This window comes from Mya arenaria, chromosome 2 (genome assembly GCF_026914265.1).
Source record: "Mya arenaria isolate MELC-2E11 chromosome 2, ASM2691426v1".
In the NCBI taxonomy this organism is placed as follows: Eukaryota; Metazoa; Mollusca; class Bivalvia; order Myida; family Myidae; genus Mya; species Mya arenaria.
The window spans coordinates 55,516,860-55,532,018 of NC_069123.1; the positions used below are offsets into that span (position 1 = coordinate 55,516,860).

Here is a 15,159-nt window from a genome sequence, read left to right on the forward strand (position 1 = left end):
ACAATTATACTGGGCCCAATTTCTCAAGACTTCTTAAGTCCCTTATAACAGGATTAAGCTAACCTCGCTATCGTTTTTCATATTAACTTCTTTAAAAACTTTTATACTTTAGATAGGAATTAAATTTATGATTATCACAATAAACCATAAGTTCAATTTAAGTATTTTTGCTAATTGAAATAAGCTACTGAAGCATGTTAAGCTTTAGAAGTTTCGAGAAATCAGGGCCTGATCATTGGAAAAAAGAAGCACCCTAAGGAGTACGGAACATTTCAGACTGGAATGTAACAATTCAACCACATTCAATTGTAATACAATGCTAGTGCAGTTCCCCCTACTCACGTTTGCAGCTGGCCTGTGAGGTGGACCCAGTTGAGGCAGTGGACTCGCCGCTGGGACATGGGGTGCATGCGATTTGCCACTTTTGTGCATTATATGTCCCAACAGGACATGAGCGGCACGTGTTGCTTGCTGTGTCTCGGTAGGTACCTGCCGTGCTGCAGTTTGCTTCAAACACACAGTATTCATATTAAATTCATAAATCATAAATATACTGACATAAGCATTTATAAGTTACAAATGAGAAGTTTTTAATATCATTTCTCAAGCTATTAAATAAATAATATACAACATTATATAACACAGACAAATTAACAGGTATAGCCTTTTAAACTTCTTAACATGTGTACAGCTTTTACATTGCTGGTTGTCTATTGAAAAACAAAGCATGTTAAGAGCGAACAGTTTACTGAGTACAAGTCGTGTTGTTACCTATTGTACAACGAGCATCACTTGTAGCGCCTTCACCATCGGTAATGTAGTTGAGGTTACACAGCTGACATTTTGTTTGTGAGCGGACATCGCGGTTCCTATAGTAGCCGACTGGACACAGGTCACATCGCCCGGTCAAGGAGTTGTACTCTTGGCCAGACACACAGTCAGCTGAAGACAGATACATTGCTTGAACTATATTCACTCGTACAAAACATAACAAATTAATCAGTTACACTAAATGCCAAACGTCACATACTTCATGGGACGACCAACAAATCAGTTACAGTATATAGCAATGGTCACATCCTGCATGTGACAACAATTAAATCAGTTACAGTATATAGCAATGGTCACATCCTGCATGATACAACAATCAAATCAGTAACTGTATATAGCAAAGGTCACATACGATGTGGGACAACAAACAAAGGTACTAGGTTAAACAAGACCAATAATAGGGCAAGCTAATGCTTCTACCGTTTCTTAGTTTAGCATTAGGGTCATTACGTTTAAGCAAGAATTATGGCTTTCATGGCCCATCCTTTTTTAATACAATTTTATTTTGAGGTGAAAGCTGAATGTTTGAAGTATTTCAATGATGCCATTAATGTCTGTATAAATAAAGACACTAAGGTTATGACAACACACATAAGGAAGTTGTTACGTACAGACACACTGTGTTGATTGTGTAGCGGCCATGGTAAGGGTGACGAGGTTGGGGTTGCAGGGTTTACACTGCTCCTGCCATACCTGGTCCTGGTATGTGTCATAGGGGCATGGGCGACATATGAGTCCGCCAGAACGGTCCAGGTAGTAACCTTTTGAACATGCAGCTGCAAAAGTAAACATATATGTAGGAACCTGTTTGAATCAGTTAACTAGTAATAGAGCCACACAGCCACTGTCCAAAAGTTCTGGATAGCAGTATATTCAATTATCTAATATTCAACAAACAGCTCATTTAACATAATACTGAATTTTGTTTTTATCTTAAATATAATCTTAAATACAACCTGAATGTGTGCCAGAAAGTAAAGGTGAAAAGAAAACCACAACATACGTATAGTACAGGCGGCAGACGAGATTGCACCAGTAGTCTCGGTGGTAAAGTTCCCGTCACAGGGTTTGCAGGCAGCAGCGGCCTTCTCCTCCTTGTAAAATCCCCTCGAACACTTAACACATGTACTCCCGACATCCTCGTAGCCAGGTTCACACTCCACTGTGGTAAATATTATTAAATATCAGGGTCAAGAGTAAAACTTATAATACCTGTTTGAAAATTAAGCAAGATAATATCTCATTATTTATATTTATTAAAATAAAAAAGGTTTTGCATGCTTAATAAATATTCATAGATAGAATGTTTTAGTATTATGATCCATTTGTGTAAGAAAACGTTTGGTTAGTTCTAGATTAGTGAAGTCTGAAGGAAACCAATGAACTGAAATTCTAAAATATAAAAAAATTATGATAACGCTCATTGGATCTGTCTTATAAACAGGTGTACAACGAAGTACTGTATAATCTAGAAATTCAAATGAATTATAAACGAGTGTTAAAGAAATGGAAGTATCAAATTAACGATTCAGATAAACCTAGTGTAACAGTCCCGCACAACTTATTTCTTCTGATATATATATTGTTACAACCTAGGAGTTTCATAAAATTTATCATATAATATGCTTGTTTAAATGTCTAGGATCATGCAAATACAAAACTAACAATAATGCTTCCAAGACAAAAGAGTGTCGCATAAATTTATTAATAGGCTGTTTGAGTAACAAAGGGCAGTTACTCTGTAATAAGCTGAAATAGAATTGCAGTTCCTGTACATTGCACTCCCTCTCATTATGATCTATCACTGTATGAAGTTTTATTAAATTCCATCCAATAGTTTTCAAGTGATGCTCCAGACAAGAAAAAGTAACAAAGGACAGTAACTCTGTAATTAGCTGAAATAGAATTGCAGTTCATGTACACTGCACTCCCTCTCATTATGATCAATCACTGTATGAAGTTTTATTAAATTCCATCCAATAGTTTTCAAGTGATGCTTCAAACAAGAAAAAGTAACAAAGGGCAGTAACTCTATAATTAGCTGAAATAGAATTGCGGTTACTGTACATTACACTCCCTCTCATTATGATCTATCACTGTATGAAGTTTTATTAAATTCCATCCAATAATTTTCAAGTTATGCTCCGGACAAGAAAAAAGTAACAAAGAGCAGTAACTCTGTAATAAGCTGAAATAGAGTTATGGCTCTTGTACTCTGCACTCCATCTCATTATGATCTATCACTGTACAAAGTTTTATTAATTTCCATCCAATAGTTTTCAAGTTATGCTCCAGACAAGAAAAAGTAACAAAGGGCAGTAACTCTGTAATTAGCTGAAATAGAATTGCGGTGCCTGTACACTGCACTCCATCTCATTATGATCTATCACTGTATGAAGTTTTATTAAATTTCATCCAATAGTTTTCAAGTTAGTCTCCGGACAAGAAAAAGTAACAAAGGGCAGTTACTCTGTAATAAGCTGAAATAGAATTGCAGTTCCTGTACATTGCACTCCCTCTCATTATGATCTATCACTGTATGAAGTTTTATTAAATTCCATCCAATAGTTTTCAAGTGATGCTCCAGACAAGAAAAAGTAACAAAGGGCACTAACTCTGTAAATAGCTGAAACAGAGTTATGGCTCTTGTGCACTGCACTTCCTGTCATTGTGCTTTACCATTGTATTAAGTTTTAATAAATTCCATCAAGTAGTTTGCATGTAAATGTCTGGAAAAAAAACAGACAGCAAAAAAACAAATAAAGGGCAATAACTCAGTAATTAGCTAAAGTAGAGTTATGGTTCTTGAACACTGCACTTCCTCTCATTGTGCTTTACCATTGTATGAAGTTCCAATGAATTCCATCCAGTACTTTTCAAGTTATACTCCGGATAAAAAAAGTAACAAAGGGCAATAACTCAGTAATAAGCAAGAATAGAGTTATGGTTATTGTACACGGCACTTCCTCTCATTATGCTCTACCATTGTATGAAGTTTAATCCAATTCCATCCAGTAGTTTTTAAGTTATGCTCCGGACAAGGTAAATTGCAACGGACCGATGGACGGACCGACCGACCTCAGAGTGACTCCAATATACCCCCTTCAAACTTCATTTATCGGGGGTATAATAATGTGTTTTTATCTATGGTTAATACCAAATGGATATTTCAGCCATCTGATCATACAAATGAAGCTATCAACAGTGAAAGAGATACTTATCTATTATGGTTTAGACAATATTATCATACTAATTTTTTTTAAATAATCTTTTATTTTTCCATTGAAATATTTCATAAATAATGTAGCAAAATTTAAAATCTATCCAGATACAAAATAATAAAAAGTGATGAACTTGCTCAACAAAAAGGCTCTATTATGATGCTACCAGTACGTACATATACAGAGGTCAGGACTAACAGCGCCCGCATTCTCTGTGGTCAGGTGCTGGCCGCATAGTGTGCAGGTTGTGAGCCACTTGTTTGCAGAGTAACTTCCCTTAGGACAGATCTCACAAGTGTTATCTGTCTTTAGTTTGAAACCAGCACTGCAGTTACCTGAAAAGGAATAAATTTTTAATAAAAGCTATGTGTTATATTAACATTAAGAGTACAGCTAGACAAGGGGTCTCAATAAAGAATAATTTGAATACAAACAGAAGCAATTCCGCTATGCCTCTATTTTTCTGCTATGGAAACAACATGTACAATTTCAAAAAAGCGAAATAATTTCAAGTATAGGTAAAATCAAATTCATCTATGTAAAACATTAACCATGTACATACCAACAATACATTGATTTTCAGATATTGCGCCAACTCCAGGTGTAATGAACTCTATATCGCACATCTTGCAAGGGAGGAACAGTCCATCATTCTCGTCCCGGTAGTAACCACGGGGACAGCTCTGGCAACCGTTTGAAGTCATTTGCTGGCCAGATGGGCAGTACACTGTAAAAAATATCAACCATGCTATATTTAATGCTGTAAAGTTTTGAAAAGCTAAAAATTATATGCTTTTTCTTGGTAGTTTTTATATTATATTGAGGAGTGATGGCAAAAAGGTTCTTTTTTCTTCTATATTTAATGTCACTTTAACCTTTTTCACATTCACCCCTCGATATTCTTCTGTGGTTTACATACAAACAGAAATCTTTGCTTAAAGTTATAAATGGTTGGTTAACTTTGGTAAACTATGTTAAACCATTTATTTTTGTGAACATTTTAAATAGAAGCTTAAAACCCTTAAAGGTCTGACTTTAATTTCTTGAAACTTGTTTCACTTAACAGGCTTAATAGCTTATTTCACTTAGCCAAAATACATTATAAACTTTTATTTTTAACAATGAAAAAGTGTTCATTGTAGTTATCATTAAGATCATTGTTAATTAAATTCTAATAAACTAAGGTGTAGATACTACGTAAATGATAGAATAATCAACAAAAATAGTTAGTTATAAGCTTTTTCAAGTTATAAAGAAATTTCAAGAATCTGGGGCCCATTGATTTAAGGTCTAAATGCTCTTAAAATTCTACCATCTCTGAACTCACTTAAGCAATCATTGGAAGAGTTTGAGCGCGTGTTCATTGTGCTAGTTCCTGTTGGACAATTCAAACACTGCGTCTGGTACTCGTTTGGCTGGTACTGGCCAATGGGACAGTCAATACATCCTGTGTCATCTGCATTCCGGTAAGTCCCGACTTGGCAAGTCCCTGAAATACACACAATAAAATTGAAATTATAGTCATTCAAATAGGGTGTTCATTAGATAATTTGTACTATTAAAGCATTTATCTGTGTAGTTTTCAATGTATTAATCATATTACAAATTGACAGATAAATGCATCATATTTTCCAAATATTACTAAATGTCAACAAGAAAGCACATATTGTACAAAAGAACTAAAGGATGATACCATCCATTTGAACATACACATTACACTGACATGCAATAGGAACAGTGTACAGCTGGGGCCCATTTCATTTCAGATCTGAGTCATAAAATGAAAATATCCTAGAATCCTATATTCCTTATTTGACTACCACTGACGTGTAAACTGAATTTTGGCTGGAATCAAAATTGAAAAACAAATTCAGGGTCTTCTGTGACGTCTCTACACATTGAAGATTTTGTAAGTTATGACTTTTTTCCATCTTTTCTGAATACTAGCTAAAGTAGAAAAATTAGTCAAATAAGTAAAATAATGAATCTATGATGCTTAGATCATTTCAAATTATAAACTTGACTGAGATCATACTAAAACGGGCCCTGATACTCACTTATGCTACAGCTACTGCTGCTTGTGGAGGCCTCCCCAGCAGTGGTGTAAAGGGGATCACAATCTGTACACATGGAGAACAGACCGGCTCCATTGTCCTTGTACTTGCCCAGCCCACACGGAACACAAGCCGCATTGAGGCGTTCATAGCCAGAATTACAGTACACTGAAACATTCAGCTTCACTAATTTTACTCTTATAAAAGAACATTTTATTTCTGTTCTTGAAATTATTTATTTCAATAAATAACTGTCTTAAACAGACTAATTGGCCTTGATGTGAGTGTATGAAGATGGCTCCTGATAAGTGATTATAAAGTACAATGATAACGCTGAACTACAACATATCTTAAATATGACTTGCTGGGAAAAATGCATGCAAACAGAATAATGCTCCTTGGCAAAGAACATACCTTCGCAGTCTTCAACCCCATCGGCACCAGTGTCACGAGTACTCTGTGGGAAAGGGGACTGGGGGCACTGCTTGCACCCAGTGCTCTCAGGCACGTCCTGGTAGGAGCCCAGTTCACAAGGCAAGCAGCCTGTGTTCAAGCTATTTGGATACTGGCCCACCAGGCATTTGTCTACAATGCAACAGTCATACTGGTAGTCATTTGTCATTAGTCAACAATACAACAGTCATACTGGTACTCATTTGTCATTTGTCAACAATACAACAGTCATACTGGTAGTCATTTGACATTTGTCAACAATACAACAGTCATACTGGTAGTCATTTGTCATTAGTCAACAATACAACAGTCATACTGGTACTCATTTGTCATTTGTCAACAATACAACAGTCATACTGGTAGTCATTTGACATTTGTCAACAATACAACAGTCATACTGGTAGTCATTTGTCATTTGTCAACAATACAACAGTCATACTGGTAGTCATTTGACATTTGTCAACAATACAACAGTCATACTGGTAGTCATTTGACATTTGTCAACAATACAACAGTCATACTGGTAGTCATTTGTCATTAGTCAACAATACAACAGTCATACTGGTACTCATTTGTCATTTGTCAACAATACAACAGTCATACTGGTAGTCATTTGACATTTGTCAACAATACAACAGTCATACTGGTAGTCATTTGACATTTGTCAACAATACAACAGTCATACTGGTAGTCATTTGACATTTGTCAACAATACAACAGTCATACTGGTAGTCATTTGACATTTGTCAACAATACAACAGTCATACTGGTAGTCATTTGACATTTGTCAACAATACAACAGTCATACTGGTAGTCATTTGACATTTGTCAACAATACAACAGTCATACTGGTAGTCATTTGACATTTGTCAACAATACAACAGTCATACTGGTAGTCATTTGACATTTGTCAACAATACAACAGTCATACTGGTAGTCATTTGTCATTAGTCAACAATACAACAGTCATACTGGTACTCATTTGTCATTTGTCAACAATACAACAGTCATACTGGTAGTCATTTGACATTTGTCAACAATACAACAGTCATACTGGTAGTCATTTGTCATTTGTCAACAATACAACAGTCATACTGGTAGTCATTTGTCATTTGTCAACAATACAACAGTCATACTGGTAGTCATTTGACATTTGTCAACAATACAACAGTCATACTGGTAGTCATTTGACATTTTTCAACAATACAACAGTCAAACTGGTAGTCATTTCTAAAATTTAATTGATTTCTTTTTTTTTTAATTTACAATTGAAAATAAAACTGATATCAAAGAAAAGCTCTCTTCTTTAGTTTCCTATAACTTGTAATGGTGACTGAACATAAAATTGAAATAGACACACATTTCATCACCACATACAGAATTGCATCATTAGCAGATCCTTCACAGCAGGTGTTGTATATAATCAGTTTTACTGTGGTAAAATATAAGATTGCAAATTTACATCTATGTTGAAAAAATAACCTTGACTCAATATTGCTAAATTATACCATAGCAACAAGACTTACAGATTGTGCATTCATTGGCTGATTCAGCACCAGTCCTGTTGGTTCGTCGGTTCCCCTGACACGGGGTGCAGGAGCCCTGTATGTTCTCATTGTTGTCCTTGTAATGGTCTCGTTCACACAGCTTACATTGTTCTGTTCCATCCACCTCCTGGCCTGACGGACAGTAAACTGGAAAATACAACACATACCCACATTAATCACACTTAAGAAAAATGTATACCTCAATGAAACAATAGCATACTTCTTTTGATTAAAATGAGAATAAATTAGATTAAAATCCAAATACACAATAGAAAATTGAGATCTTTCAGGTATATGTGATTTTACATTATGTAGTTATATCTTAAATATTAAAGTGAGCTAGATCAAGCAGGCACAACTTGATCACATTTAATTATGTTGACATCTTCATGCTTCATTTGGCCAAAAAATATTTTATTCAGCATGGAAACTTATAATTTTCTTAAAATCTCAATATGATTTGACTACAGAATAATAAATGTTAACCCCCCCAAAACTATTGCAAAAATGTATCCATTATAATTTATGTTCACTTTTTTTGTTAAAATATATTTAAATACTATAAGCACAATACGCACAGATATCATTGCTATTTCTTTTTTTTTCAATTTGCACTTGTGGTGTCTTTCTTCTGATATCAAAGAAGAAGGAATTTTCTATGATAACATTAAACTCTAACATATTTCGAGTATATAAGTGGTATCAGTACACCTGTATGTAATTGCAGACTGCTTTTGAAGAGAAACACAAGAAAAATTTGATCAGTAAACATTTTTGAAGTCAATCATTTCTATCTTTAACGTGAGTCATAAAAGCTTGATTCTTGGAAAGTAATGTTCAGATCTGTTTATCATTTTTACCATTTAGCAATAACAAATAAGGGCATTTAGTCCCAAAGTTCAGCAGCATTGTACACATCTATAGTATATGATTAACTACATGTACCAAACACTTACATTCAACCCCATTGCCCTGTGCTCCCTGATGGGAATTTATTGATAAAACAATCGTCAAAATAACCAATAGACAATGCCATTGGTAGGTATTTCTTGCAGTTTCTTTAAAAGAATACCATCTATTGTATTTTCTCTCCAAATGTTATGAGAATATGTCAAAATTTCATACATGTCTGTCTTGGAAAACTTACAGAGACACTGGTCCTTGCTGGTTGAACCCGTGCTTTCAGTGTGGTACATACTGGGAGATCCACATGGGATACAGGAGTCCTGGAGGCGATCAGGCTGGTAAGTGTTCAAGGGGCAGGGCGAGCATGTGTTGTCCTGCATGCGGTAATTACCGGCCTCACAAGCTCCTGTTTAGAAAAAGTCAGAATTAAAGTTCTGTTATGACCAGGGCTGCTAAAACTGTACAGACGGACAGACAGATGGACAGTCTAATAACTATGTGCCACCATTCAGGGGCTTCATTATTATTTATAAACTTATAATCTTACAGGGTAAGATTTTGTATTATGCATTGTCAAAAGACTGGTTTGGATCGACACCATGACCATAAGTCTATTAACAAATAATTCCTTAGTATACAGAAAGATTGGAGTAGTTTGTCAGAAAGTTTGAGCTTGGACTTGACTTGAGCTCAAAATCAAGAATCACAATCACTATGTGATTATCCATTTTAAGAATCAAAACCAAACGTTCAATGTGAGAAAACATCATGAAAGGTACAATGTGTGTAAACTCACTTATTGTGCAGTAGTCTGCCGAAGGGGCTCCAATTGTGGCGGTGACAAAACCTGTAGGGCATGGTACACATACACGAGATTCACTAGAATTTCTGTAGGTACCGATAGGACATTTGGTGCAGTTGTTTGGTCCGCTTAACTGCTCACCGCTCTGGCATTGGCCTAGAAATATCAAGATTCACTGACAGTTCAAATTTTTGCTTTTATATTATTTGAGAATATTTCAACAACAACAAAAATAAATCTGAAATGTATTAAAGCATATTCAAAATATTTTAATAGCTAGACTTCAGCAAAAAAGTTACAAAAGTTTCATTTTCAACATTTTGAAATTAAATTTGACCATTCTCATAACAAATATCTGAAAGGAGTATTTATCAATGACCAACTTGAGCACTGTGTGATTGACGTGGATGCCTCGTTCTCAGTTGTGAAACTTGCTCCACAGTGTTTGCAGTAGAACTGGCCCGCTTCGTTCTGATAGTAACCAATACCACAGGCCACACATCGGTTCACATCATTATCAAAGTAATAGCCAGGAGAGCAGCTATCTACAAACAGATACAATAAAAACTAAATATTATACTTCATACCACACAATTAGTTAATTAAACAGGGTACTTTTCTAATTACATTTTTCTAAGTATCAAACACAAAAATAAAATATCAACTAGGCTTGTCTAAGTATCGAACTCTTTAAAACAAAAAAAATAAAATATCACCTAGGTGTGTATATTTTAGTGATTTATAAATACTGTAAATTAAACACAAGATCAAGCCAGATCAAGACTGCCCCAGAGTGAATGCTGTACTTGTCGGTACATGTTCTTCAGTATAAAATGGGCAAATATTGACAATTATTCAAGCAATATGTGGTGGCCTTTTCTATCCATGTGTTTACTGTCTCTGGCAACATATATACCAACCATCATTTTGGATATCTTACATGTCTGAGTTATTGCCAAAAATAAGCTTTAAATGATGCTGATGACAACATCGTCAAGGCTATATCACAATAACCAAGCTTTTTTTCAGTGAAAATCAGACAAGATAAAAATCCATTTTTATGTTGAATGTGTAAGTTTAGGTAAAAATCTGCATCTTACAAACAAAAGAAAAATATTTCACATTAACTCACCTTTACACATGTTGGGATCAAATTCTCCGGTCATTTCTGTGGTCTGCCCACTAGGACAGGGCTTGCAAACACTCTGTCTGGAGCTGTCCTGGTAGTATCCAAGTGCGCAGTCCTCACAGATAGCCTCACCATTGTCCAGTACCCGGTAGTAGTTTCCCGGACCACACTCCACTGGTACACAAACACATCAGTACAAATATCATACACTGTTTATTGCAATCTTTTGTCAAATATAAAATGAAATTTACTTTTTTTTAATAATTTAAGCATAAGTAAAATAACTACATGTAAGCAGATTCACTATTAATATAGGTTCTTTTCGAAGTTTCAACATCCAATAAATACCATCTTAATCATATGATTTCAAAGCCATCAATTATATATAATGGTCACTGAAAACACCTAGCTTTATTATCAAAGATGGGGTTTCAAACACGAATACACTTAATTGTATTGGCATCCCATTTATTATATACCAATCATCACTCCCTAAATACCCTCATCAGAATTTAACCTAGTGTTATACTGTCTATATTTCGCTTAGCTAACTTCACATCACAACAGATATTATTATCATTATGGCATAAAAATAAATTGATTTTAACGATGGCATACCTAGATAACAAATATTTATGACCTTTGTTTATTGACATAAAACTCCCATACATAAAATCACTATAAACTTTTAATGATATCTACTAAAGTTTGTATCATGAAACTTCTTGGAAACATCATACGGTATAAAATACTGTTTATAAAAGTATGTATTTGGGAAAATGCAAAAAACAGAACTTTATAATAAACAAGAGCTGTCACAGTATGTGACGAATGCCCCCGAATGTGACATTGACCTACGAACAAGGTCAGTACATGAAAAGTTGATCTTGCCTTTACATGTCAAATACATATGGCAAATTAATTTAAATTGCCTCTGAACATAACAAAATACCACCCATACTTGAAAACCTACACTGTTATGTCCTTATATTCAGAATTCCCTTGTGAATAAACACTTAGTGTATCTTTCACCTAAGAGGTAGGGACATGGGTCTTGCACACGACACCTTGTCTTCGTATGTGGAACACATGTAGCAAGTGATTTTAAAATCTGTCCATACAAGGGAAAGTAACAGCCCTAACACGACAACCTATACTCTATGTCCTTATATGCAGCACTCCATTGTGAATAAACACTAAGTGTGACCTTGACCTTTGAGGTAGGGACACGGGTCTTGCACGGCACACGTCGTCTTGGTATGTGGAACACATGTGTCAAGTTATTTTAAAATCTGTCCATACAAGGGAAAGTTACAGCCCGGACACGACAACCTATACTCTATGTCCTTATATGCAGCACTCCATTGTGAATAAACACTATGTGTGACCTTGACCTTTGAGGCAGGGACACGGGTTTTGCACACGACACGTCGTCTTGGTATGTGGAACACATGTGGCAAGTTATTTTAAAATCTGTCCATACAAGAGATAGTTACAGCCCGGACACGACAACCTATACTCTATGTCCTTATATGCAGCACTCCATTGTGAATAAACACTAAGTGTGACCTTGACCTTTGAGGTAGGGACACGGGTCTTGCACGCGACACGTCGTAATGGTATGTGGAACACATGTGGTAAGTTATTTTAAAATCTGTCCACACAAGGGGAAGTTACAGCCCGGACACGACAACCTATACTCTATGTCGTTATATGCAGCACTCCATTGTAAATAAACTCTAAGTGTGACCTTTACCTTTGAGGTAGGGACACGGGTTTTGCATGCGACACGTCGTCTTGGTATGTGGAACACATTTGGCAAGTTATTTTAAAATCTGTCCATACAAGGGAAAGTTACAGCCCGGACACGACAACCTATACTCTATGTCATTATATGCAGCACTCCATTGTGAATAAACACTAAGTGTGACCTTGACCTTTGAGGTAGGGACACGGGTCTTGCACGCGACACGTCGTCTTGGTATGTGGAACACATGTGGCAAGTTATTTTAAAATCTGTCCATACAAGAGAAAGTTACAGCCCGGACACGACAACCTATACTCTATGTCCTTATATGCAGCACTCCATTGTGAATAAACACTAAGTGTGACCTTGACCTTTGAGGTAGGGACACGGGTCTTGCACGCGACACGTCGTCTTGGTATGTGGAACACATGTGGCAAGTTATTTTAAAATCTGTCCATACAAGGGAAAGTTACAGCCCGGACACGACAACCTGTACTCTATGTCCTTATATGCAGCACTCCATTGTGAATAAACACTAAGTGTGACCTTGACCTTTGAGGTAGGGACACGGGTCTTGCAGGCGACACGTCGTCTTGGTATGTGGTACACATGTGGCAAGTTATTTTAAAATCTGTCCATACAAGAGAAAGTTACAGCCCGGACACGACAACCTATACTCTATGTCCTTATATGCAGCACTCCATTGTGAATAAACACTAAGTGTGACCTTGACCTTTGAGGTAGGGACACGGGTCTTGCAGGCGACACGTCGTCTTGGTATGTGGAACACATGTGGCAAGTTATTTTAAAATCTGTCCATACAAGGGAAAGTTACAGAGCCGGACGGACGGACGGACGGACAGACGGGCGGACAGACGGACGGTGCGATTTTAATATGCCCACCTTCGGGGGCATAAAAACAAATACACAAGAATTTTCTAGGATTGAACTCCTGTATATTGCACTAGAACTGAGATTTCAAAAGATTTAGTTACCAATTTAGCTAGACAATATTTTCCCCATGAAAATAAGTTATATTGATGACCATGTCTTTATTTAATACATGAATTGTGTTGTTATAATAATTGACATGAAGGGACCCAAAGATAATTTTAAGAAATAATTCAGCTGTGAAATCATGCTAATTGAGGTCACAAGGATTCAAGGATTAGGTCAATGTTGTCAATTACATATGTAGCAACTATTTACCGCAATCGCCATCTCTTAAAACCTCCAGCACTGGGCAGACAAATGTTCCATCAATGTTGAAGTTGAGCATGTCTATTTCAGCATTAGGAATCTCTTCCTATAAAATGGTTAACATTTCAATCAGAATACACAAAGTTGAATAATCATGACAAATCCTTGTTATCAAAATGATTTAACAATATTCCAAACACTTCAAAGGCTAAACTAGACACTGGAAATGAAGTAAATATATATCTGTTTCTGTAACATAATTGATATTACCTAAATTATAATTACCTTTACTTGTGTGACATGCAAATTACTATCTGAATATTACTATCACTCTGTATAACATTGTACTTATATGTTTTCACAAAACAATACATAGCCAAACAGAGCCCCTGGTGTTTTATACCACTGTCTGAATAACATAGTTGACACGTGTGATACTGCTCCATTTTGTAGACAAATAAAACAACAGTGGCCCTGCTAAGCTTTTATATGTGAACATTTATAGATGGTTATAATTTTACGTACTATTAATCAGTTATTTTGAATTCCTGTACCCGATTCCCAAAAATTTAACATGCGTTTTATATATATCCTATTCATGTTGTTGCATACATTGTAACCCGAATTAGTAAATAAAATGAGTTTTGAGTTGTGTTGAGTATGAACAAGAGCACATGATCTGGTAGTGAACACTTGTCCTTTTTCCAGTACAAAAGGTGCATACTGCTAGATTTGTGGGCATTGTAAACATACTTCTAATATGTCTGGCTACTTTGTACCAATTTTACATGATAATTATGTAATTGACCAGGATGTACAGTATCACATGATGTACAGGATCGCATGAAGTACAGGATCGCATGAAGTACAGGATCGCATGAAGTACAGGATCGCATGAAGTACAGTATCACATGATGTACAGTATCATATGATGTACAAGATCACATGATGTACGGTATCACATGATGTACGGCATCACATGACGTACAGTATCACATGACGTACAGTATCACATGATGTACAAGATCACACGATGTACAGTATCACATGATGTACAGTTTCACACGATGTACAGGATCTCAGGTTGTACAGTATCACATGATGTACAGGATCACATGATGTACAGTATCACATGATGTACAGTATCACATGATGTACAGGATCACATGATGTACAGTATCACATGATGTACGGTATCACATGATGAACAGTATCACATGATGTACGGTATCACATGTTGTACAGTACCTCATGAAGTACAGTATCAAA

The 15,159-nt window shown here is 35.9% G+C and overlaps 1 protein-coding gene across 4 annotated transcripts in view; it reads right to left on the reverse strand.

The window, feature by feature from the left end:
• Nucleotides 1–15,159, reverse strand: part of LOC128206514 (uncharacterized) — an 89,179-nt gene that overhangs the window by 9,264 nt on the left and 64,756 nt on the right. For all 4 annotated transcript variants that reach the window (XM_052909074.1, XM_052909050.1, XM_052909066.1 and 1 more), the window contains 15 exons: nucleotides 13,900–13,996; nucleotides 10,947–11,117; nucleotides 10,198–10,359; nucleotides 9,809–9,970; nucleotides 9,254–9,418; nucleotides 8,086–8,253; nucleotides 6,521–6,691; nucleotides 6,110–6,274; nucleotides 5,380–5,541; nucleotides 4,615–4,779; nucleotides 4,229–4,387; nucleotides 1,835–1,993; nucleotides 1,443–1,607; nucleotides 772–942; nucleotides 343–507 (listed from right to left, as the gene is read on the reverse strand). In XM_052909074.1, the coding sequence (XP_052765034.1) occupies nucleotides 343–507; nucleotides 772–942; nucleotides 1,443–1,607; nucleotides 1,835–1,993; nucleotides 4,229–4,387; nucleotides 4,615–4,779; nucleotides 5,380–5,541; nucleotides 6,110–6,274; nucleotides 6,521–6,691; nucleotides 8,086–8,253; nucleotides 9,254–9,418; nucleotides 9,809–9,970; nucleotides 10,198–10,359; nucleotides 10,947–11,117; nucleotides 13,900–13,996 (2,407 nt within the window). The remainder of the gene's footprint in view (nucleotides 1–342; nucleotides 508–771; nucleotides 943–1,442; nucleotides 1,608–1,834; nucleotides 1,994–4,228; nucleotides 4,388–4,614; nucleotides 4,780–5,379; nucleotides 5,542–6,109; nucleotides 6,275–6,520; nucleotides 6,692–8,085; nucleotides 8,254–9,253; nucleotides 9,419–9,808; nucleotides 9,971–10,197; nucleotides 10,360–10,946; nucleotides 11,118–13,899; nucleotides 13,997–15,159) is intronic.